The following is a 24,581-nucleotide window of genomic DNA, read 5'->3' as shown; positions in this document are numbered from 1 at the left end:
GGGAATCCAGGTGGCACGAGACTGGGTTAGGCTGCACAAGTTAAATTTGGTCAGGGTGGTGGAGCAAATGAAGGGAGAGTTTCGGAGATGGGATGCACTCCCGCTGTTGCTGGCAGGGAGGGTGCAGACTGTAAAGATGACAATCCTCTCTAGATTGCTGTTTATTTTTCAGTGCCTCCCGATCTTTATCCTACAGTCCTTCTTCAAAAGGGTTAACAGGATGATCATGAGCTTCGTCTGGGCGGGAAAATCCCCGCGGGTGAAGAAGGCGATGCTGGAGAGGAACCGCAGTGAGGGAGGGCTGGCTTTGCCGAGTCTGATTAATTATTATTGGGCGGCCAACATCGCTATGATAAGGAAGTGGATGATGGGTACGGGGTCTATCTAGGAGCGGGTGGAGGCGGCTTCGTGCAGGTGCCCCAGCTTGGCAGCCCTGGTCACGGCTCCTCTACCGCTGCTGCCGGCCAGGTACTCCACCAGCCCGGTAGTGGTGGCGACCCTGCGGATATGAGGCCAGTGGAGGAGGCATGCAGGGGAGACGGGGGCGTCGGTTTGGGCGCCAATCTGCGACAACCATCGGTTTGCCCCCGGGAGTATGGATGGGGGGTTTAGAATATGGCGGCGGGCGGGGGTGGGAAGGGTGGGCGATATGTTCCTGGCAGGGAGCTTTGCGAGTTTGAGGAGCTTGGAGGAGAAATTTGGGCGGGTAAGGGGAAATGATTTTAGGTACCTACAGTTGCGGGACTTTGTTCGTAGACAGGTCCGATCTTTCCCACGCCTCCCGCCAATGGGGATCCAAGACAGAATAGTCTCTAAGGGGGAAGAAGGGGAGGGTAGAGTCTCTGATATTTATAAGGTGCTCATGAGGGAGGAAGGGTCCCAGACGGAGGAACTGAAACTTAAATGGGAGGAAGAGCTAGGCGGGGAAATGGAGGACGGGCTGTGGGCAGAGGCCCTGAGTAGGGTAAATTCGACCGCGACATGTGCCAGGCTCGGGCTGATTCAATTTAAGGTCGTTCACCGGGCCCACATGACGGTGGCTCGGATGAGCAAATTCTTTGGGATGGAGGACAAATGCGTTAGGTGCGCGGGAGGACCAGCAAACCACGTTCACATGTTTTGGGCATGCCCTAAGCTTAGTGGGTACTGGGAGGGATTTGCGGGCGTCATGTCCCGGGTGCTAAAAACAAGGCTGGCGATGGGTCCAAGGGTGGCAATTTTTGGGGTTTCGGAAGACCCGGGAGTCCAGGGGGAGAAAGAGGCCGATGTTTTGGCCTTTGCTTCCCTGATAGCCCGGCGACGAATACTATTGGCGTGGAGGGACTCAAAGCCCCCGAAGACTGAGTTGTGGCTTGCGGAAATGTCGAGTGTCCTGGGTATGGAAAAAATTAAGTTCGCCTTGAGGGGATCTGTACAGGGGTTTGCCCGGAGGTGGCAACCATTTATTGACTTCTTTGCAGGAGAGTGAGCGTCAGCAGGGGGTGGGCGGGGAATTGGGGAAAATGTGATGAAAATATAACTTATTCTTTATCTGTTTTCTGCTTCTCCTTTGCAACATCATCCTCTGCATCTTCAGCGACCCGTTCTAGAGTAGAGTAGAGTAGAGTAGGAGGGATAAAATGGCGGGTAGTACCGGTGGGAGAGGAGCGGGCTTGTGCAGTATGTTATGATTGAAGTATTGAAAGTACGTGGATGTTTGCACATTTTTGCCTTTTTGCTTTCTTTCTGTTGATGTCTGTAACTGTTTACAAAGCCAAAATCTACCTCAATAAAATTGTTTATTAAAAAAAAAAATTACATATTGGGTAACTTGTCGAAGACCATTGAAAAGAAAAAAGTTAAAACTGATCACTTTAAAATCAGAATTGCCGATGAAACAAAAGGAGTTTTGGACAAGTGCCCATCTATTCTATCTCTTAATCTCACTCTGTAAAGAAAAAAAACAATAATTTTCTCGATTACCCTTTTGTGAGTAATATAAAGTCAAAGTAAAAATATTACTTAAGGCAGGTTTAAAAGTGCAAATATATCATTATAAAGCATCCACTGGAGTAACTTTAAATTTGGGTTGGAAAAACTGATGCTGTCTGACTTGCCTTCCCAATAACTCAGAATAGGTATGTAATGAGGGTTCTACCAGTTTTGTATCAGTAGAATACTGCCTCACCCACCGCCTTCACATCACCCCAATTGTTGTTAAAATCAGTGTGTTATGTCATCTATCCAATGGGCGGAACTGTGGTTAGCATCACTGCCTCAAAGCGCCAGGGACCCAGGTTTAATTCCAGCCTTGGGTCACTGTCTGTGGAGTTTGCACTTTCTGTCTGTGTGTGCGTGAGTTTCCTCTGCGTGCTCCAGTTTCCCCACAGTTCAAAGATGTGCAGCTTAGGTGGAATGGCCATGCTAAATTGCCCCTGAGTGTCCAAGGTTGGTCTGGGTTACAGGGATAGGATGGGCGATTGTACCCTAGGTAGGGTGTTCTTTGATTGGTCGGTGAGGACTTAATTGGCCGAATGGCCTCCTTCTGCACTGTAGGGATTCTATGATTTTCTGATTCTGTGAAAAGTGCGACAGCAGTAGAACCTATCAGGTTTTCCATGTTGATGGTCTCCAAGTCTGGCGATTGCTGATGTCACATTTTTAATGGGACTTTTCTCAATATTGAGCCAAATCTGGCCGGAATAATACTGTCAAGCCAACAATGCTTCCTTAGTAATGAGCAAATCAGCCAGCAACCTTGGACTTCAGAGATTCAACGTGAGTTGCAAATCTCCACAATTTTCTGGTCGATTTATGGCTCTTTGCCATTTGCCTCATACAAATTAAACATCACCCTAAGCCTCCCTATTATTTTTAAAAGCTTGCTGGATTTACACATGAATCTCCCTTTAAAGTAGCCACTGCAGGTTTGTGTTTAAGAGCGTTTTCCAGGCGGCACGTGGCACTGCTGCCTACAGCGCTGAGGACCCTGGTTCGAATCCCGGTCCTGGGTCACTGTCCATGTGGAGTTTGCACATTCTCCCCGTGTCTGTGTGGGTTTCACCCCCACAACCCAAAGATATTCAGGGTAGGTGGATTGGCCATGCTAAATTGCCCCTTAATTGGAAAACAAAAATTTGATACTCTAAACCTATATTTAAAAAAAAGAGCGTTTTAAAATATATAATGTTGTGCAATGACATGGCCCAGAGAGTGAACAATTTAAACTGTTCATTCCGTGGGGAGGTGGTGGCATAGCAGAAATGTCACTGGACAAGTTCAAATCAAATTCAATTAATCGTTAAAGCTGGTCTCAATAATGGTGACCATGAAACTATCATCGATTGTGCAAAAATCTGTGTCTCCCGGGAAAGAAATCTGCCGTCCTTACCTGGCGTAGCCTACATGTGATTCCATAGCAACGTGATTGTCTCTTAACTGCCCTCTGTTGGCAAGACCCACAGTTCAAGGGTTATTTAGGGATGGGCCTGTATGATAATGTAAGTTAGTATTGATTAAGTTAGAGACCTGGAGGGTGATGTAGTATAAAGGATTAATAATGAATATGTACATCATCAGTGATGTAAGATCACATGGCAACAGAGTATGGAAAGAGAGGGTTCCATGTAGAGCACCGTGTAGAAACTAACTTGTAAATAGCGTAATATTAAATAAAATATAGATCTTGTTAACAGTATAGTCTCCAACCTTATCTATAAGTCCTGGGCCACAACCGACACATATCAGACCAAAGACAGCAATCAAAGATAGTGTCAATGGTTAAATACGATGCAAAGAACAACGATGAAGAGCCTAACGACTAGAAGGAGCAGCGAGGAAGTTGGCTGCAGTACAAGAACAACACGGGAAAGGATTTAACTATCCTCCAGAAGCAGCAATATTAAAAGAAAGAAGTAGAAAAATTCCAGATTCCCCATTTCTTCTGCTATGCTGTAAAGAGCTAGCACTTTTGCCCTCACTAACCTCATGTTGCACTCCCACCAAATTCCAGTCTAATATGACTGGCCGTGTTGTCGCAGCTACAGGCACTGACCACTGGGTGGCCCTGCAGAGGCAAAATGCAAACTTTCTTCCCAGATGTCACTTTGATTTTTTTAAAACATCTGAGGTAATTTAAGCTTTGACAACGTCTTGAGTTTTAAATCAAAGGATGTTCGTGCCATCTGCCCCTCACAGTTGACACTCTTGGAGGCTTCTTTATATCAGTGATCCAGGATGTTCTGTGGCCCGAACATGAACACGTGCCAACGGTGAATTATTTTCTGACCACGGGCACTCAGATACTGCAGGAACCCAATCTTGTTCTGTGAGCTGTCCTTAAATTACCTTTCCATCGTAGGCCCGATGTTCAGGCTCAGCTTTGTAATGGGATGTGGGCATCGCTGTCATTTGCTGTCCACCTCTAATTGCTCTTGGAAAACATGACACTGAGCAGCGCAGCCTTCTTCAACTGTGTTAATTGGATCCTGGTTGCAGGATTTTGGTCCCAAGACAGTTGTCATAATCCCAGTTGATGTTGTATGATGTTATAACTGGAAGGGAAGATCCCAGAATGGAACCCTGACTCAACAACCTTAACTTTTACTGTTTTTTTATTAAAATGTGGAGGAACAGAGTCACATGACCGCTAATTAATTTTAACAAGAGAAAATGTTTAATGAACAAGAAAATATTGAATTATGGCACAATATGCCAATATCTCCCTGCCCCCCACCGGCATCTTTAAACCACTCCACCTTTAACAGCAAATCCAGCCCAGCATTTTACACCAAGCCCCTGAGGAATTTTTTGTCTTGATCGCTGTGCAAACATTTCTTAATTGATTTAACTCTCACTTCCCAGACATCTTCATTTCATCTACCTCTGAAGTCTGCTGTCCCACTTTAAACCTTGTTACTGCAATTGCATTGTTAACGCAGAACACTTGTTTATTCTTCCTTGCATTCTCCTGAACAATGCCTTGGTCTCTGTTCACTTAGCTCCAGGCCTCTTGGACACTTCTCTTCATTTCCCCAGTTTCCTTAACTAGCTGTTGTTCAGATCTCTGCACCTGTTTTCTTATCCATTACTCCTTGGCATAGCCTTTCTTCTGGCAAAGCTGAGAGAGATATTCTCACTCTAGCCTTCTAAACCATCTGCTTCTAGTAGAGCGGCCTTTTCACTCACTACCTATCTCCAACTGCAATCAAATTAGCTAAACTAAAACTTGAAAGCTTCTCTACCTTACAAGGCGCCTGTTGCTAAGCAACCACAACTGGTTTATTTATTCTTCAAGCTATAGCTCCCCCTAAGCACAATAGAAACACAGTTGGAACTTAACCAACCTCCACACGTACAAACGCCTTTGTCCAGCATGAATTTAACTATAGATTTTACCCTTTCAGGTGCTTAAGCATTAAATTAAACACACCTAGAACTATACCTGATTTTAATGTTTACCAATGCAAATATAAATCCCTTAAAACTACCTTTGTTTTCCTAACATGGTGAAGGAACAGAGATGTAGTTCCAATTCAGGATGATGTGTAGCTTGGAGGGGAACTTGCTACCCTTGTAACTCTAGTTGGTAGAGGCCACGGATTTGGAAGATGTTCCACTGTGCATCGGTAGTGGAGGGAGTGAATGGTTAATGTGGTGGATGGGGTCCCATTCAAGCAGGTTGCTTTGTCCCATGGGGTGATGAAGATGGTTGGGGCTAGGACACTACCCTGAATAATTATTGCAGCAATACCCTGGGATTAAGATGTTTGGCCTTTAACAGCAACAACCATCTTTCTTTGTGCTATGTATGACACCAACTTTCCCACTGAATCCCATTGATTTCAATTATACCAGGGCTCTTTGATGCTACACTCAGTTGAATGTTACCTTGAGTCAAGGACAGCCACTCTCACCTCTTGACCTCAGCTTTTCTGCCCATGTTTGGATTAAGTTTGGAATGAGGTCAAGAGTCAAATGGCCTTGGCAGAACCCAAACTGAGCACCAATGAGCAGGTTGTTGCTGGGTAAGTGCCCTTGAATGGAATTGTCAATGACACCTTCCATCATTTTGTTGATGATCGTGGAGAGCCTGATGGGGCGGTAATTGGCCGGGTTGGATTTGTCCTGCTTTTTGTTGGCAGGATATAGCTTGACAGCATTCCAAATTGGCAGGTAGATACCAGTATTGTAGCTGCCCTGGAGCAGCTTGACTAGGGGCACAGCTAGTTCTGGAGCACAAGTCTTCAATACTATTGCTGAGAAGTTGCTTTATTTTTTTCTATTAAATTAGAAGTCCATTATCTGCTGCTCTTATCCTTGTTATCCCCTTTCTGTTCCTCATTGCCTTTCTTCCATCCAAGACACTGACCCTGCTCTATCTCCCTCGTGGTCTCTGAACGTGTTCCAACTTCCTCTTTGTCTCCAAGATTCAATAGACATGCTCTGTGTTCCCTTTCCCTCCTAACATCTAATCATCTTCTGCCTTCTCTTTTCTTTCCATGTTCCTCCTTTTATTTACTTCCCTCTAGTGATCCCCCCCTCCACACTCAATTTGACCAGTTCCAATTATCCCCCCCCCCCCCCCCCACCCTCAAACAGCCTTTCCCCTGAAAAGTTGGTTTGATTGGGACTTTCTGTGTGAAAGACTACATGAGTTCAGTTTGTAGAAATTAAAACAATGAACAAAAGCATTGTCGCCACATTTTGCTGCTGTGTTTATTGATGAACAAAGCAGCTCATACTGGTTTGGGAAACAGGGTGGTGGTTGGAACGATCTGAAAGAAAAGATGAATTCATTAGTGATGAGACCATTAATTCACACGACACGTGGTTAGAAGTGAACAGTGGTTTTAATCGTCTTACAACAGAGCCTGCCTGTGACACGATGAACTCCAGATGAACTGCAGGCAGGCTCTCAGCATCAACCTTTATACTTCTGGTTCGGGGGGAGGAGCCGTGGGTGGAGCCAAGGGTGGAGCCCAGTACAAACTCCCGTATACTCCCAGTGCATCTCCCCCTAGTGGCAGAGCAGCGCAACTTCTCGTGTGCCGAGCTTACAGAGACATAGTAATACAGTGTGAATTACACTACTGTGATTCACCACAATTAGTTAAGTTGCAGCTTGTTCAAGAGAGGCATTGTGCAATTCTAGATTTAGGCTCTCGGCCTAAACTTTCCTGTGAGCTCTAGAGGAATACTCCTTCCAGTCCACACAAAGGAAAGTTTAAAAAGAAAGTATTTGGAGGACTTCATCTTCATCCTTATTCTCTTCTAGTTGCCCTTCAGCGGGTGAGAAATGTAAATGTTAAAATTGCTGTTTGGGTTTGAAGTCAACATTCAATTAGTGTGCGTAAAGTGAGATCTCACCAGCTTTGGGAGTATGGTTTCGCCATTGACCAGCGGTGACATTCCAAGTTAAAATGGTGGAGTCTGGGCAGTTTTGTGATGTGACATTGTACCTGACACCTCCCCCCTCCACATCATGCAGACACTGCCATGTCAATAGGATTAGAATTCTCTCCCACAGATACCCTGTGTGACTGCATGTACATGGCGTACCCCAACAAACTGTAAACTTTACAGAACTCGATTTTTTAAAAAATCTTTCAAAGAAAGGACAAATGTGAATTCACTAAAGTTGCTGAGTTGATGTATTTTAAAATCCAATTTCAGCTGTCAGAGGTGGAAGTGAGAGTAGATTAAATCAGAATCCTGGAAAGGAAATGCACACAATAATTGATGTGAAGGGTTTTTTGAGAAGAAGCACCTTGAAATCCAAAACTCAATGTCCAACAATTGGGGTAAAATGTTACTTCACTTTCCTATCCCCTGAACGTTTGATGAACCACTTAGGGCAGAAATTATCTACTCCCTTCATAACTGGGGCCTGATTCAAGGATTTTTAAGACTGGTTTTTCATTCATGTTTTAATGCATGGGATTCATTCATCGACTTCTGTCCACAACCCGGAGTACTGGAATTTGAAATTTCAGGGGTGGGATTCTCCGTTGGCTGACTCCGAAATTGGGAAACGTGAGTGGACTGTAGCCACCTGGGGTGGCCACGTCCGATTCCAAAATGGATACTTGCAAAGAGTGCAGGGAAAAATGGACAGCACTAGAAAAACAAGCAGGTGCAAGGTTTCCTGTGGATTGGAACTTGCAGAACCCAGACAGAACTGAAACTACAAGCCATTAGCATAGTAATGAGCTATCTCCGGGGACAAAAAGAAACATTGAAACAATCAGTACCAGGACAGACGCCCCGGCGCCAGTGGAAGCTAAAACAAAGGCAGGCCAACGGTTACCTAGGGCCCGCCCAGCGATCAGGGAACGACCCCATTATTGGAGAGAATCGATACAAACGATTGGGACATGGTCCAATTAATTGGGACTAAGTCCAGGGTCCACCCAGAAGGGCGCAAAACCCTGGGGCTATAAAACAGAGTCCCCAAGGTCAGAGTGCTCTCTTACTCTTACTCCTCTTCGTCACCTTCACCTTGGCATTTGGCTCTCAGCGACGAGAGGCCCGCCAAGCACCAGCCAAGTAAGTCTAAGGTCAACGCACGCTACGAGATAGGTGCTCCTAGCTACTATTCTATACCAGTTCGAAGCCAACAGTATCAGAACCGGACAACGGCCATTGTTCCTCTGACTGAGTGGGCCACTCGAAGCTAAGTATAGGCTTTTAGTAGTAGTTGTAGTTTAGCGAGTAGAGTTTATGCATGAGTAATAATTGACTGTGTGTGTAAATAAATGTGCATTGATTTCAAACTTACTAACTGGTGAATCGAGTCATTGATCAGTATTCGGCTTTGAATCTTGTGGTGGTGTCAGAAAGATGCCTGGCTACTCTTGAGCAAAGGTAATTAGAACAGAGCAAATTAAGGGAAAGCATAACGAGCAACAGGATGGAGAATAGTTCTCGGGCCAAATTGCAATTCTCCGTCATCCCGAAAGTTGCGTCAATGCTGTCCGGAGCACACGTACAGTAAACACCTTTTGGATATCATTGGTGGGCTTGACCCGGTATTCTCCGGGGCCTCCACGATTCTCACCTCCGATGGGCCGAGTTGCCGATGGCACGGTTCACTTGTGCTTTTCAAAATTGTGAAACAGGTGTCATGGCTGATGACGGAGAGAGAGGAGAGGACACAGAGCGGCGCGACCGTGGTCTGCCGGGCCGGACACTGATCGGGCTGACTGGGGTTAGGGGGACCCTGCCAGGGCTGGGAGGGGGTGACGGTGGAATGGGCCGAGTGGCTGGGGTGACCCTCCATGGGACTGGGCCAGTGTCTAGGCATGGACCGTCATTGCTGCGCACCCCACTGACCATGCACCTTGGCCCCTGATGCATGTGTGCCCCCCACCCCTCTAACCCCTGCACCCCACCCTCCGCCACATTTCCCCAACCCGGCCGCCACCTGTCAGCAGGGCATCAGGCAGCCCACTCAGGGCAGTGCCCACTCTAGCCAGTATGGGATTGCAGAGCAGAGGCCACAGTACCCCTGGCACCATGGAGAGGCACCAAGGGCCAGAGGCTCCCGTGGTGCCGGGTACCGACAGGGTCAGGAGTGACGGTCACCCTGAACTTCTACGTGATGAGATCCTTCCAGGCGCCGAGTAGGAACCTGTCCGGGATCTCTCAGCCTCGGTGCACAGGAGCCTTACGCATCATCACGCAGTTTAATACATCCGTTTCAATGTGGACCGAGCCCACCAGGATACCCAGGCAGCAGCGTTCAATGCCGTCGCTGACGTGCCTCGGGTCCACGGGATGATCACGGGATGCATGCCCCCCTGTGAGCACTTGCAGATGACAGGCCGCCCGACACAAACCAAAAGAGATTCCACTTGATGAACGTGCAGCTGATATGTGGCCATCAGCTGTGCATCTCACACATCTGCGCCCGATACCCGGGCAGTGTCCTTCATTCTGGCACATTCAACAGTTCCTGACATGTTCGAGATGCGCCTCCGCTGGGGGATTGGCTCCAGGGCAAAAGGTGTCATCCACTGCGGTCACGGTTGATGACACCTATCTGGAGGTCACAGACCAACCCCGGGACACCCGATAACGATGCCTATTCCGCAACCAAGAGCGTGATCGAGCGGTGCTTCGGCCTCCTTAATATGCGCTTCAGGTGCCTGGACCGCTCTGGAGGGGCCGTCCAGCATGATGAGGCTGGTTGTGAGGCTGGTTGTGAGGCTGGTTGTGAGGCTGGTTGTGAGGCTGGTTGTGAGGATAGTTGTGAGGATGGTTGTGAGGCTGGTTGTGAGGCTGGTTGTGAGGGTGGTTGTGAGGCTGGTTGTGAGGCTGGTTGTGAGGCTGGTTGTGAGGATGGTTGTGAGGATAGTTGTGAGGATGGTTGTGAGGATGGTTGTGAGGGTGGTTGTGAGGATGGTTGTGAGGCTGGTTGTGAGGCTGGTTGTGAGGATGGTTGTGAGGCTGGTTGTGAGGGTGGTTGTGAGGATGGTTGTGAGGCTGGTTGTGAGGATGGTTGTGGAGGGTGGTTGAGGAGGGTGGTTGTGGAGGGTTGTTGTGAGGCTGGTTGTGAGGATGGTTGTGAGGCTGGTTGTGAGGATGGGTGTGAGGATGGTTGTGAGGCTGGTTGTGAGGGTGGTTGTGAGGCTGGTTGTGAGGATGGTTGTGAGGATGGTTGTGAGGATGGTTGTGAGGATGGTTGTGAGGCTGGTTGTGAGGGTGGTTGTGAGGATGGTTGTGAGGCTGGTTGTGAGGCTGGTTGTTGACACATGTGTCACAGAGAATCGCAGCTCAGCAGGGTCTCACTCCACCCCGACTACTTCCCATTTCCCCACGGTCCATGGTCACGGTCCGGTGGCCCCCCTCCAGTTTTCTCCCGCTCCCGGCAGTATGGGTGACCTTCTCCTGGGGGGCGGGGGGCAAACAGAAAACAACGGGGGCAGCATGGTAGCATGGTGGTTAGCATAAATGCTTCACAGCTCCAGGGTCCCAGGTTCGATTCCCGGCTGGGTCACTGTCTGTGCGGAGTCTGCACGTCCTCCCCGTGTGTGCATGGGTTTCCTCCGGGTGCTCCGGTTTCCTCCCACAGTCCAAAGATGTGCGGGTTAGGTGGATTGGCCATGCTAAATTGCCCGTAGTGTCCTAAAAAGTAAGGTTAGGGGGGGGGGGGGGGGCGGTTGTTGGGTTACTGGTATAGGGTGGATACGTGGGTTTGAGTAGGGTGATCATTGCTCAGCACAACATCGAGGGCCGAAGGGCCTGTTCTGTTCTATGTAACAGTGTTAGACAGTCCGACGCATGCAGCCCAAGGGGTGGGTGGCTGATGACTGCAGTGGCCAGGGTACCCGGCCATGGCAGCCAGTATGGGTACCGGCATGTGGGGCAGGGCCGGGGTTTGGCCGCCCCCCCGGTTGTGGGGAGGGGGTGCTACAGGTGTGTGGGGCGGGGTTAGTGGCAGAGTGCTGCCTACTCACCCTGGCAGCTCTTTTCCGGCACTGCTGGATGGTATGGACAGTGTTACTTGTGAGACTGACCGCCTCTGCCACCTGTGCCCAGGCACGGCGAATGCTGCCGGTTGGCAGCTTCATTTCTGCCACTCCTCCACCGCTTCCAGGAGGGTCTCCAGCTTGGTGGTGAAGTGTGGTGCCGTGCATCTTGCCGCCATCTTGTTGGCTGGGATGGTATGTGTGGTGAGTGAAGTGTGCCTATGCGGCTGCAGCTTGTCAGCCTCCTGAGTGTCAACCACAAAACCGGAGAATCCAGCACCATTTCCCATTGGAATCGATTGTGTTCCATGTGGCGCCGGTGCTAACCCCTAAATAGTCGCTGAATCAGTCCCGGTGCGGCGCCAGTTTTGCTGTCATGGAATGCCACGAATCCTGCCCCAGCATCAACACTTAGGGCGCGATTCTCCGCAACCCACGCCGGGTGGGAGAATCCCGGGAGGGCCGGGCGACTCATTTCACGCCCCCCTGGTGCCCCCCGCGATTCTCCCACCTCCCGCTCGGAAGAATCGCCGCTCGCCGTTTTTCACGGCGACCCGCGATTCTCTGGCCCGGATGGGCCGAGCGGCCTGCTGTTCGCGACCGGTTCATGACGGCGGCAACCATACCTGGTCGCTGCCGTCGTGAACATGGGCGCCAAAGGCCCGTTTGAAGCTTGTGGGGGGCGGGGAGGGGAGCGAGAACCACGGCCGTGCTCGGGAGGGGACTGACCCGCGATCGGTGCCCACCGATTGTCGGGCCAGCGTCTCAAAGCGACGCACTCTTTCCCCTCCACCGCCCCGCAAGATCAAGCCGCCGCGTCTTGCGGGTCAGTGGACGGGAAGACAACCACCGCGCATGCGCGGGTTTGTGCCATCAGCCGTCGTGACGTCAGCCGCGCAAGCGTCAAGGCCCGGCGGACGAGAATAACGGAGCGCCGCTCCTAGCCCCCCGGGTAGGGGTGAATAAGGTGAGAGGAGCGGCCTCCGAGGCCGTTGTGAAACTCCGCCAAGTTCACGACGGCCTTCCCGATTTTTCCTGGGAGCGGAGAATTCCGCCCTTGGTCTCTGCAATGGAGAATCCCGCCGCAGGTTTTCCAAACAGTTAAGTGATGGTGAAAGCCCCTTCAGGAGCTGAGATCTGAGTCAATTGATGTCTATTGAGTTGAAAAGTATTTGAGAGATATCCGACATTCAGCAAGGCTCAAAGATTTTCTTCAGCTTGAGTTTTGAAGAGCAATGGTTTGAATGAATTAATTTAAAAGGTGTCTGGCAGAAACTTTGGATTTGAACCTTAAGTTGTCGCAGTATCTGGATAAGGAGGAGGAAGCTGTGGTATTAATGAAGGGACCTTCAGGATTTGGCAATCATTAGGTTGGCAACTGCTATACAAAAGTGAGATTAACTCTCCAGATTCTCACTGAGGAAAAGATTACTCAGAGAGGATTATGAGTGATAATCGGTAACGATATGAATGAATAGGATAGAAACATACGGAGTTATAGATTAAGAGGAGAAAAAAAAAAGAAATGACGGGCACCCAAGCCAAATAAACTTTGGGTCCCCGGCTGATGTTGGGATTGAAACCTCTTCACTGCATGTGTGTCCACCGTTTAATTATTCTGGGAGCAGAATGCTCCCATCACCCTGCCCATCCTCATTGAAAACTAGAAGTTGTATTCGGAATGGCTTAGACAGAGACATAGAATTTACAGTGCAGAAGGAAGCCATTCGACCCATCGAGGCTGTACCGACCCTTGGAAAAAACACCTCACATCTTCACCCTATCCCCATAACCCAGTAACCCCACCTAACCTTTTTAGACACTAAGGGACAATTTATCATGGCCAATCCACCTAACCTGCACAGCTTTGGACTGTGGGAGGAAACTGGAGCACCCGGAGGAAACCCACGCAGATACGGGGAGAAGGTGCAGACTCCGCACAGACAGTGACCCAAGCCGGGAATCGAATCTGGGACTCTGGCGCTGTGAAGCATCTGTGCTAACCACTGTGCTACCGTGCTTCACAACGCATTTGGAATTTTTGCCTGATTAACCCTCTCCCTGGTCAGGAGTGTGATGGGATACTCGCCACTTGACTGGATGAGTCAGTTCCAACAACACTCCGAAAGCTTGGCACCATCCAGGCAAAGCAGCCGCTTGTTTGCTATCCTTTTCATAAACATTCACTCCCTCCGCCACCAATGCACAATTTGTGTGCACCATCTGCACGATGCACTGCAGGAACTCACCAAGGTTCCTCAGGCAGCACCTTCTAGCATGCCACCCAAGCCAACACTGTAGTGGAGGCATTTGGGTGAGGGTTTTGACTATGGATCAGCATGTTCAAGGTCTGGGGCATTCTGTTCAGGTGCTGGCCGAGGCCCAGGACAGATTTGCTGCCTCACAGGCGACCATGTCCCAGACCCACCTAGAAATTGCAGCTGTGCTCCTGAGCATGGGCCAGTCACACCAGGCCATGGCTGGGAATTACGGGGGCATTGCCCAGTTACAGGCTGTTGTGACACAGGCCCAGAAGGTGGTGGCACATCAATCGGTGATGTGGCGCAGTCCCAAACGGCGATGGTCCACTTACCTATGCTCCAAGGCCGCCAACATGCAGATCCTGGTCGAGACCAGAGCGTGCCTCCAGGACCGGCAGTGCCAGGTGGCGGGGGAGCCTCAGGGGATAGCTCCGCTTGCATCCCTGTCCCATGGAGTAGCCAAGGGCCATCGGGCAACCTGAAGGAGGAGAAGGTGATGGGGCCCGTGCCAGTGACTTCCGCAGGGGAGGTGCCGGAACACTGCAGCGCCCCGGACTCCCCATCCCCTCCTGTTCCTGGTGCACTTTGTGGGCACCGTGCAGAACAGGGTGACACCATGCCACCTGAGACACCCGAGCGGCAGTCGGCCCCAGAATACTGCAGCCAAAGGGGACCAAGGTCGCAGGCGGGACTTACAGCAGGCCGCCTCCACTCCTGATGTACGGTCTGGAGATCCACCTAGACGTAGCGTTAGGACCCATAAGGTCAGAAACTTAGACACTAATTAAGTTGGCACGGGTGCAGGGCACTATTTAGCTGTAGGGGCTAGGGAACGTATGTGTAAATATTTTAGCACATTAAACAACCTGCCTCGGTGCTCTGTCTGATGGGTTTGAGGGCTGGGCTGGGCTGGCCTGGGCCAGGGAGAGGGTGTGCGGGGCGTGGGGAATGGACGGATATTGTGGGTCTCGATGAAGGCGCCGTACACATTGCCCGGGTGTCCGGCGCAGACGTGTAAGATGCGCATCTGATGGTCAATTAGCATCTGCACGTTCGTCGAGTGGAACCTCTTTAGAGCGGCCTGTCATCTGCAGGTGCTTGTAGAGGGACATCCAGGTTAGTGGATTGGCTATGCTAAATTGCCCTCAGTGTCTTAAAAAAAAAGTTAGGTGGGGATAGGGTGGAGGTGTAGAGATGGTGTTGGGATAGGGTGGAGGTATGGTATTGGGTGGGGTGCTCTTCCCAAGGGCCGGTGCAGACTCGATGGGCCAAAAGGCCTCATTCTGCACTGTAAATTCTATGATTTCTATGCATCCCGTCAATCATCGGGGTGCGATGGTGGCAAACCCCGCTGGCTGGGTATCCTAGTGAGCTCGGTCAACATTGAGATGGATGTATTGTGCCACCTGGTCATATACGGCCTCCATGATGGTGCGGACACATCTGTGCACCGAGATCCCGGATAGGTCCCCGCTCAGTGCCTGGAAGGACCCCGTGGCCTAAATGTTCAGGGTGACCTTATCCTCCTCCTCAGCCTGTTGGGCGGCCGGCTCTCCATCCTGGCGGTTGCCAGCTGCTGCCCGTTCCGCTGCTGCATGCTCCGCTGCTTCCTCCTCCTCAAGGAGCTCCAGCTCATACAGTCGCAGGGCATCCCCCAGGGCTGCGGCGAAGAGCAGGAAGGCCTCCCTTGGTTGAATTCCAATATCCATTATCTGCAGGGGGTGAAAAGCTGACCTGTTAACATGTGTGTACCCCCATGCCCAACCACGTCCAACGGGCTACATGGTGGTCCCGGTTGGCACTGCAGCCTCTGCACCCGCATGTCCCCCCCCCCCCCCCCCATTCCCGCACCCTGGCCCCGTCGGTGCCCGGCACATGGGGATTCTGGTCCTGGAACCCTCCCTGCTGCCAGGGGTACCGTCGGCTGATGGTGCCCATGCCAGCAGTATGGTCTGTGGCCCTCACCTGGCATCCCGGTAGGGATTACAGAGGGCATTGCCCTAGATGGGCAGCCTGATGCCCCACTAGCGTGTGGCAGCTAGTAAGGTGTGTTATGGCGGAGGGTGGGAGCACCTATACGGCCGATGACACTCTGTAGAACCAGGGGCTAAGGTGGTTGGTCAGTGAAGTGCGCAGCAAGAGGGCTGCCTTACAGGCTGCAGCAATGGCAGTTCGTGCATGGACACCTCCTCAGTCTTATGGAGGGTCACCCCGGCTATATGGCCCATGCCCCCGTCACCCTCCCACCCCCAGCCATGGCAGGGACCTGCCCCACCCTAGCTAGCCCAGCCAGTGTCCAGCCTGGCAGCCCGCAGTCGCACGTCTCTGTATCCTACCTCCTCTCTCCCCCTCATCAGCCAGAACGCCGTTTTCACGATTTTTAAAAGCACAAGTGAACCTCGCCGTTGGGAATTTGGCGCATTGGAGGCGGAGAATCACGGAGGCCGCGGAGAATACCGAGTTGGGCCCATTAATTTTATGCAAACGGTGTTTATTGTACATGCATTCCGGTACACATTGACGCCACTGTAGAATGACAGAGAATTGCGATTTGGCGTGAAATCGGTACCCTCTGTGATTTTGGCGTTGGAACCGATTCACCGCCCAATCGTGTTTCCCGATTTTGCCGCCGGCTGACGGAGAATCCTGCCCCTCCATGCCACCTTCCTTTTTCTGTCCTGATTAAGTCTGGGGAGGAAGGCTGGTGGGTGGGCTGCCTGCCCCACTGCCAAGTGAGGCCCTTAAGTAGGCAATTAATGCCTACGTCTTCTGATTGGCCAGCAATTCTTGGAGGGTGAGACTTGATCCTGGGAAAGATCTGTTGCTGCTGATTAAGTTCCTGACACTTAATTCGGTGGGTCTCCCCAAAAGGAGGCGGCACAGGACTCCCGCAGCTGCTGAGACCCCATTGCCATCATTAAATGACCCCCATAGTGTAGCCACAATGTGCCACTAGAGGAAGGAAGAGGAGGGTGGAAGGGATCGCTGAGTTACATGCAGCCGTGGCTCTGAAGCTACTGTGTCCTACTGGGGGATTGTGTCAAAACTCTTGAGTGTCGACATGGCTATGCCCATGCAGATGAATGATGGGCATGCCATTACACTTCTGATCTTGATCCTTGTAGATGATGAAGGCTTTGGGTAGTCAGGAGGTGAGATGCTACACAGAGTACCCAGCTACTGCCTTCACTCTGTGGACACTGTGGTGATATGACTGGACCAGTTAAACATTGTTGAGTGATGGGGAACTTAGTGTTAGTGGTGATGTTGAAGGACAGGAAGGGATGGTTGAGCTTTTGTCTTGCAGGTGATCACTTCAATGTGGTGAATGTTCCCCACTACCATACAACGATTAATAAAAGACTGAATGAATTTGTTGTTACAATATCACTTTTGATTTTAATGGGGTTGGACTGGGAGTTACGGAACAGACAACAAACCCACTTCCAGGAGAATTTAATCCCAGCATCAAAGTCTCCCAGGTGGACAATTTCACCCACTTCTCTTCACTTTGTTAAACAGATAAACCTCCCTCAGAAACTGCAATTAGCCTTGACTTGACCCCGGGGTGTGCTTACTCCCTCCATTCTGCATGTGCTAACCGAGCAGGGATAGATCGGATTACTTCTGTGCCCCAGTTACATTCTGTGGCCTTAAAAGGGACAGGCTCATTAGACTTAGATCCAAAGTGCGGCAGGCATCTTTCCTCAGACTTTTTGACAGCTAGAACATAATTCCTCCAGTGCAGAAGGAGGCCAAGACTATCAAAACATAAGTGGTCCCATGAGAGGACAACATAACTTCTGATTGACTGTGAGAAATGTCATGTGCAGTCTGCTACTGTACAAAAAAATTAATGGGCAGTGCTGAAGAGAAGGAAGCATAAAGATATTGCAGAAAAGGCTATCAGGTGTTTTCAGTGTTCCATGCTTTTTTATTATGAAATTATAGGAAAGGGGCATTTAACTCCCTGTGGTAGTGCTTCAGTTTGTACATAAATAGTGATTCTGCAGTGAAAGCACAACAGCTGTACATACGTGCAATAACTTTCCATTTTCTATTCATAAAACATATACATTGCATATTTCAAAGACTGATATTTTACAGTACCAGAATACATACATCTGTGCTTTCTTATAAAAACAAACAGGCTCTTATCAATCCATTTAAAAGAAAACAATTGAGAGAAAAAGATGAAAATGGATGCCTAAAATGTACAACGGCTTATGGGAATGGATTCCGAGATTTAACTAAATTGAGAACTGATTGCACTTTGATATTTCTCCTGACCAAACCTCACAGGCGCAAGGTGAATTGCTGAATTGTACTCCTAATGACTGGGTAGAAAAACATTCCATGTAAGGACCAAAACCTCCTTTTAAGTAAACCGTGTTCGACCACATTTCTTGTACTTTGCATCAACAATTGCCAAACGTTCTGTATTCCTTTTGTAAAAAGTATTCCTTGATTAACTGCCCATAATTTCACTGCTTTATATCTTGCTCTCTTTAAGGTACAGTAGCATTTTTAACAGCTAACAAAAATAAAGGCAAGCCCAGTTAAACTTATCAAATACTTTGATAGCCTGGCTTGCGTTAATTGTGACCGGCTGTACAGTGCACAGGTCTATAAAATGTATATAAAAACTGGCAGTTTTTACAACGTAACACATTGCCATACAGAAGCTGTAAGTAATTTACTGTTAGGTAATGAATAGATGTAATTTTAAAAGTCTATGGAACGGTTTGTTGAAACGTACGTATTCCGTGCTTTCTAACTGAAGGTTACGTGTACTGCTGCTTATAAGAGTACATGTTACGGTTTCAGCAGTAGGAAATAAAATACATGGTGCCCAATTTTCCCTAGTGGATTTATTGCATCAATGGAATGGATTTGTTTCCATTCAGGAATATAATCTGCACTTTCTCTCTCCTAGTTCAAAACAAAGATTTCAATATGCTGCCATCTATCAAGCAGAACGCTCTCAAGATTGTCGCCATTTCCATTTTCATCCTTGGGCTTCTTCAGTGAGTTTGGTTCTACAGCATGCAAAGCATCCAGTTATGAAAATAAAATAGTGAAAGAAATGTCAATGTTCCTTTGTCCCTAATCATGGCTGTGCCACTCAGCTTGCTCCCTGCTTTAGCCCCTTCCTTGCTCCTTGCACTCAGAAATGTGGGGGTTGGTTAGCTCAGTTGCTAGATGGTTTAGAGTGTGATGCAGAATGACTCCAGTGACGCAGGTTCAATCCCAATACCAGTTGTGGTAGTTCATGGAGGAATGCCTCCTTACCTTGCCCCATGGTTAATGCAAAGTACTGGACCTCAAGCTATATACTAATTGTCTTGCCCTAACAGAGGGAGTTGACAATTGTCCCTCATGGAGTATAATTTACCTTACCTTACTCAGAAACAATAGCAAAAGATAAGGTCAAAACACTTGTCACCTCCTGCCGCCCGAATGATAGAATCATTGAATCACTACAGTGGCCTTTCTGCCCCCAAATCTGCGTTGACCCTCTGATAGAGCACTCCACCCAAGCCCACTTACCCACCCTATCCCAATAACCCCTTAACCTAACTTACACATCCCTAGACACAAAGCAATTTAGCATAGCCAATTAATTTAACCTGCACATCTTTGGACTGTGGGACGAAACTTGAGCACCGAGAGGAAACCCACACAGACATGAGGAGAATGTGCAATCTCCACACGATCACTGGAGGATAGAATTGAACCCAAGTCTCTGACGCTGTGAGTCAGCAGTGCTACCCACTGTGAGTGGATGATCTATCTCGGCCTGATCCCAAGGTGCACAGTCTTCATTCAATTTGATTCATTCCACATTAAATCAAGAAGTGACTAAAGGCACTGGATCAAGCAAAGGCTATAGGCCCAGACAATGTATCCTGGCAGTAGTCCTGAAGACTTGTGCCCCAGAACTAGCCACACCCCTAGTTATTGTGTTCCAGGCTGGCTGCAACATTGGCATGTATCTGATAAAGTGGAAGGTTGTCCAGGTATATCTTGTTTACAAAAGCAGGACAAACCCGACCCAGACAGTTATTGCCCCATCAATCTACTTTCAATTATCGGCAAAGTGATGGAAGACTCAACTTTTTGGAACTCTCGAGGGCTTGATTATGCAGTTATGTAACAGAATCATATTATGAATGCTTGGCTGAGCTCCAAACCCCATTCATGGATTTAGCACAGCAAAGGTTGTTTTCATAGCTGTGAAAGGGGCAGTGGGCTTTTTCACAGTTTAATGAGCAGCTAATTGCATTGATATGTTTTGAAGAGGTTTTTGAATGGTTGCTTATTTATTTTGACAGATTTATGAGCACTTAAAAGGAGAAAATGTTTTTCAAAGGGGTTTGAATGGCTGTTAGTTTATGAGTTATGTGAGGATTGAAGGATTATTGTTTATTTAGCTGGTCTTTTAACCTTCCTACTTGGGCACCTGTCTGTCTCAATTCCTGCCTTGGGCCGCCTTTGGAGGTGGCAGCCTTGACTCCAGCCCATCCCTGCCAAGCCAATAGTGTGGGCAAACACTGCTGGTCAGGATGTGGGGTTGTAAAATTGGGAAATGGCCCAACTTGTGATTCCTCGCCTTAAGATTGATCAAGCAGGCCCAGAACGCTCTCTCGCACTTGAAGGTAAATGGTGCTGACAAAATCAACCATACCACCCTGATATCATAAAAATAATGTTGGACTTTAACTATAAAGACTGACTTCCTGAAATGCAAATGAAACCAATTGTGCATTGTTTTTAAAATGCTTCAGAAAATATGTGGTATAGTGGTTTAAATCTGTGGGGTTTTCATCATTTACAGATTTAGTTCTGACTTTCCCCAACTGTTGGGACTGTGTTTCCTCTCATCCCACTGACTATAGCAGCAATAATAGCTTCATCAAATAATTCAAGTCACTCTGTACCCTCAAGCACCAACAAGTATGACAAACAATCAGGGACAAGGTAGCTCAGATCAGAGATTCAACTAAATGGAGAATAATTCTCGAAGCAGGAAAGTATTTTGTCCAAAGTATTCCTCCCAGAAATACAATCAGAAACATTTCAGTCGGCACTGGGTTTTACAAATGTTGCATCCGGTGATGGGGGTATTCATTCCCAATCAAGTATGTCTGAGCCATCTGCAAACAAGGTCCATCCAGTCTGCCTCAGGAGGAAGTAGACACCTCCTGACTGGGAAGCCCACATGCAGATCAGCAGATGACTGTGGTTTGCACCAGTGAATGATGGCAATTTATTTTCTCAAAGTTAGCTCTTTGTAACAGCCTTTGTCACCAGTATGGCGGAAGTGCTTTAGGTTAAAAGCATTTCTCCCACGATACTGTCTCCGGTCCCGTCTGAACTAACTGGAGCCGCAGCGGAGGCAGGAGAAAAGTCCGTCTTCACAAAATGGTTGTAATAATGATTTTCACCAGTCCCATACATTGAAAGACTTGTATTAATATATGAAACACCTTTAATGACCACCAGACTTGGTGAAGAAACTTTCTCCCTAGTGAACTAGTTAAACTAGTGATGTGCTCTCTGAAGTACTAACCCTGTTGCAGTGTAGGAAGCACAGCAACCAATTTGTGCTTAGCAAGTTCCCACAATCAGAACTGTGATAATGACCAGATGACCTGTTTGTTAGATATTGAGGAAAATGAGCCAGGGCACCAGAGGTAACTCTTCAAACAAGTGGCATCAGGCCTTGAACACAGAACCGTCTGACTCCGGTGATAGTGTTACCACAGCTGACACCTGACATAGGTATTACATTTAGATGGAGGAGTTCTTTCTGAAGAAAATAAATATCGTGGTATAATCGAAAAAACAATGATGCTTTTCTATTTCTATTCAACTGTTTAGATTGCCCCAATTTTCAAGCCTAAGACATTACTAATTGACTAGCTGACTCTAATTAACTTTGGAATGTATTGCGTGCTATTGTAAAATAACAAATGGAACTCGGGTTTAGATTAGAAAATTAAATAATCAATTCTATTGTTTTGGGATTTGGTTTTATAATTATGTACTCGTATAAAGTGAAAAATCTGTGCCTTTGGATCAAGTAATTAAACCACATTTCTATCTCCCATGAAGCTGAATGTTATCAGATGATAAAGTGATATGTTTTCCAACCTGATCACGTCTTCATGTAGAAATGGTTGATGAAAATAATAATCTAGGAATGCGATTTAAGGGAGAATAGAGATTGCCACCTACTTTTATCAATGGTCACCGGTAATCATTTTCTTTTCCAAAATCAATATTTCATTTTTCAAAACACCGCCACAATAATAGTTGATTCATATGGAAAACACTTATGTAAAGTTAAGCTTGAATAGCTGGTGCAATATTAAAAAGTTAACCGTTTATTTTTCTCAAGAGGGTTTCCCCAAAAGAAGACATTGAGCAGAATTCTCTGGACTTTAGAAAAATCACAGGTAAACTCACTGATTTACTTATGCTGAGATGTCTGGCTGGAAAACCCAGATCTATGGGTTACAGCCTGAGGTCAACGTGTGGCCATTGTGGACAGAGTTGAGGAGAAACTTGTTCACTCAGAGAACTTTGAATCTTTGGAATTATCTACCACAGAGAGCTGTGGATGCTCAGTTCATGAGCTCAGTCAATTCAAGACTAAGATTAATAGATTTTTTTGAACACTTGGAGTCAAGGCATATGGAAACAGGGTGAGAAAATGGAGTTGATGTCTGAATTCAGCCATGATCTTCTTGAGTGGTGGAGCAGGCTTGATGGGCCATATGGCCTATTCTAGCTCTTATTTCTTAGGTTGGTCTATACAGTGCGTAGTTACAAAAAGGGAAAAGAAAATTTGACTTTCTTGCAAACATCCCGTGTGTTCTCTTCCCCAAGTTCTTCTTCTTGAATGCCAATAGTTGTGGTTGGGTGGGTGCAGGGTGGGGGGGTTATTCCTAATCTGGCAGCTGTAAAAAGAACAGGAAATGATCCTGGGAAGCAAAGTTCTTTGTACAATAGGAGAAGTGTCTCCAAATTAGAAATTTGTCTATTAAATTTCAGTAGTGAAGGGATTTGTTTATGTAGCCATTCAATTTAAAATTCTGAAGCTGGTTTAGAATAACTAGATGAGTCAAATAGGAAATAAGGAGAGACTTCCATAGCAAACAGCTTATGTCAGCCAATGGAAAGCATTCTATCTTAAAGTCATGTGAACCTTTGGTCCAATGATCTGAGCCTGACTTTTAAAAAATTAACTGAAGTTATTGGGCAGCTTTTGCGAATGGGAACAAAATTCCTCCCCTAAGCAATAGATAAAATAAGGTGCATTTCTATCTTTGTATCTGTTCAGTTTTGCTCCTGCACTGTGGTGACAGATACCAAAGTCAAATATTGGTGATGTTATCAGTCAATTAATATTCAACCCGTATACTTACTTATAAGCTCCTAATATGCAGATTCTTTTGAATATCAGTGAACTCCAGAGCAAAAATCTCTTAAATGCAATTTTACAGATTATTTTGCCAGAACATGTTAAATCTTGCATGACAACACTACTGAGTTATTAACATTAACCTCTCTCAGCTTCCTGAATACCTGAACGGAGTTGAAACAAAAAAAACATAAATCTTCATGTTCATAAGGAATTCAATATTATTTGCTGCAAGTAGAAAAATGATTCATCTGGTATGGCACAAAAAATAATTTATTAACATTGGAGTGTATCATTTCTAATACGACTTTGTATACGTGCGCATATACTTGGATGCACCACAGGTTTTAACTGCCTGTAATCCATCAAGATGGATTCTGATGTTAACATTATTTCCCCTCCCCTCCCCAAAAGGTTTTAAAGTGATTAAATTGACTTTAAAGTGTCTTTTTTAAGTTTGGTAAATTTCTCAACCTGTAAACTAAAACTTGCAGTGATACGTATGCATCAACAGCATTTGGTTTTTCTTTTAATGACCCTGAAGAAATAAAGCATGCAATAAACAGCCCCTGAAGAGGCAAGAAACATTAGTTCCCCTCACAATAAGGGTAAAACGTTTCCATTTTCAAGCCTGCTGTCGTTCAGAGACATGGGCCGGGAGAAACATTGCCAGTCCATGCTCTCTGAAGTCTAAAGGGAAAAACAGTAACTACGCCGCACAGAATGACCCAAGATATGGAGTGAAGGATTGTAAACAAAGTTTTATATGTGCATGCAGATATGTATATAATTACAAGCAATATTTCTGTTAACAATTTTCTTTGGCAGGCCAGAATCCAGCTGGACATGCAAAAGTCTTTTGACTGTCAAAGCAGTCATCTTGTGCATTTGGTTAGAACTCTTGTGAGAAAGTTAAATCTTTACAGCATTTCTAAGCTAAAACTGAGCATCCTCCTCTTCCAACGAAGGAGTTAGAGGCCCAGAAACATTAAATATTTCCTGACTGGGGTGTTGAGACTTCTCAGAAGGCATTTCCGCCAGGTTCTTTTCAGACAGTATTTGGAGGATTTCAGTCACTTGCTTCTCAAGGCCAGTCATTCTGTTGCATAGCAACTGAATGTCTTCTTTCAGTTCCATTTTGGCCTCTTGCAAGGTGGTCTGCAAAGCTTGCTCGGGGATTGGGTAAAAGGGGTGCCTGACATCGGCTTGAACTGGGCTGTGCTCCAGTGGGCTGCGGATCTCCCCTGCCTTGTCTAATCGCAGGTCACTTTTCGTAATGCCGCTGTCGCACGAGTCCGTTTTCCTCAAAGGATTCTTTGTGACGTCATTCTCCGATTCAGTGCCTTTCGGTTCATCTGAAAGAATCTCCATGGACTCAGCTTTGACCACATTGTTCCAGCTTTCCTGCTTCTCCTCTCTCGATCCGGGAAAGGAATCAGT

At 47.4% G+C, this 24,581-nt stretch overlaps 1 protein-coding gene and 1 long non-coding RNA gene across 2 annotated transcripts in view; both read right to left on the bottom strand.

Moving 5' to 3' along the window:
* Positions 1–1,547: 1,547 nt before the first annotated feature.
* On the bottom strand, positions 1,548–14,267 carry LOC119962364. The gene is made up of 3 exons (XR_005459843.1): positions 14,253–14,267; positions 7,799–7,802; positions 1,548–1,585 (listed from the first exon to the last, which is right to left on the bottom strand). It is a non-coding gene; the product is annotated as an uncharacterized LOC119962364 (long non-coding RNA).
* Positions 14,268–19,387: 5,120 nt separating this feature from the next.
* kcnh5b (potassium voltage-gated channel, subfamily H (eag-related), member 5b) overlaps positions 19,388–24,581 on the bottom strand; it is a 474,329-nt gene continuing 469,135 nt past the window's right edge. Inside the window, 1 exon segment of the mRNA XM_038775353.1 lies at positions 19,388–24,581. Coding sequence (XP_038631281.1) covers positions 24,078–24,581 — 504 coding nt within the window. The 3' untranslated portion in view covers positions 19,388–24,077.

This window comes from Scyliorhinus canicula, chromosome 2 (assembly GCF_902713615.1).
Source record: "Scyliorhinus canicula chromosome 2, sScyCan1.1, whole genome shotgun sequence".
NCBI classification, from domain to species: Eukaryota; Metazoa; Chordata; class Chondrichthyes; order Carcharhiniformes; family Scyliorhinidae; genus Scyliorhinus; species Scyliorhinus canicula.
This window is presented reverse-complemented; position numbering and strand designations above follow the sequence as displayed.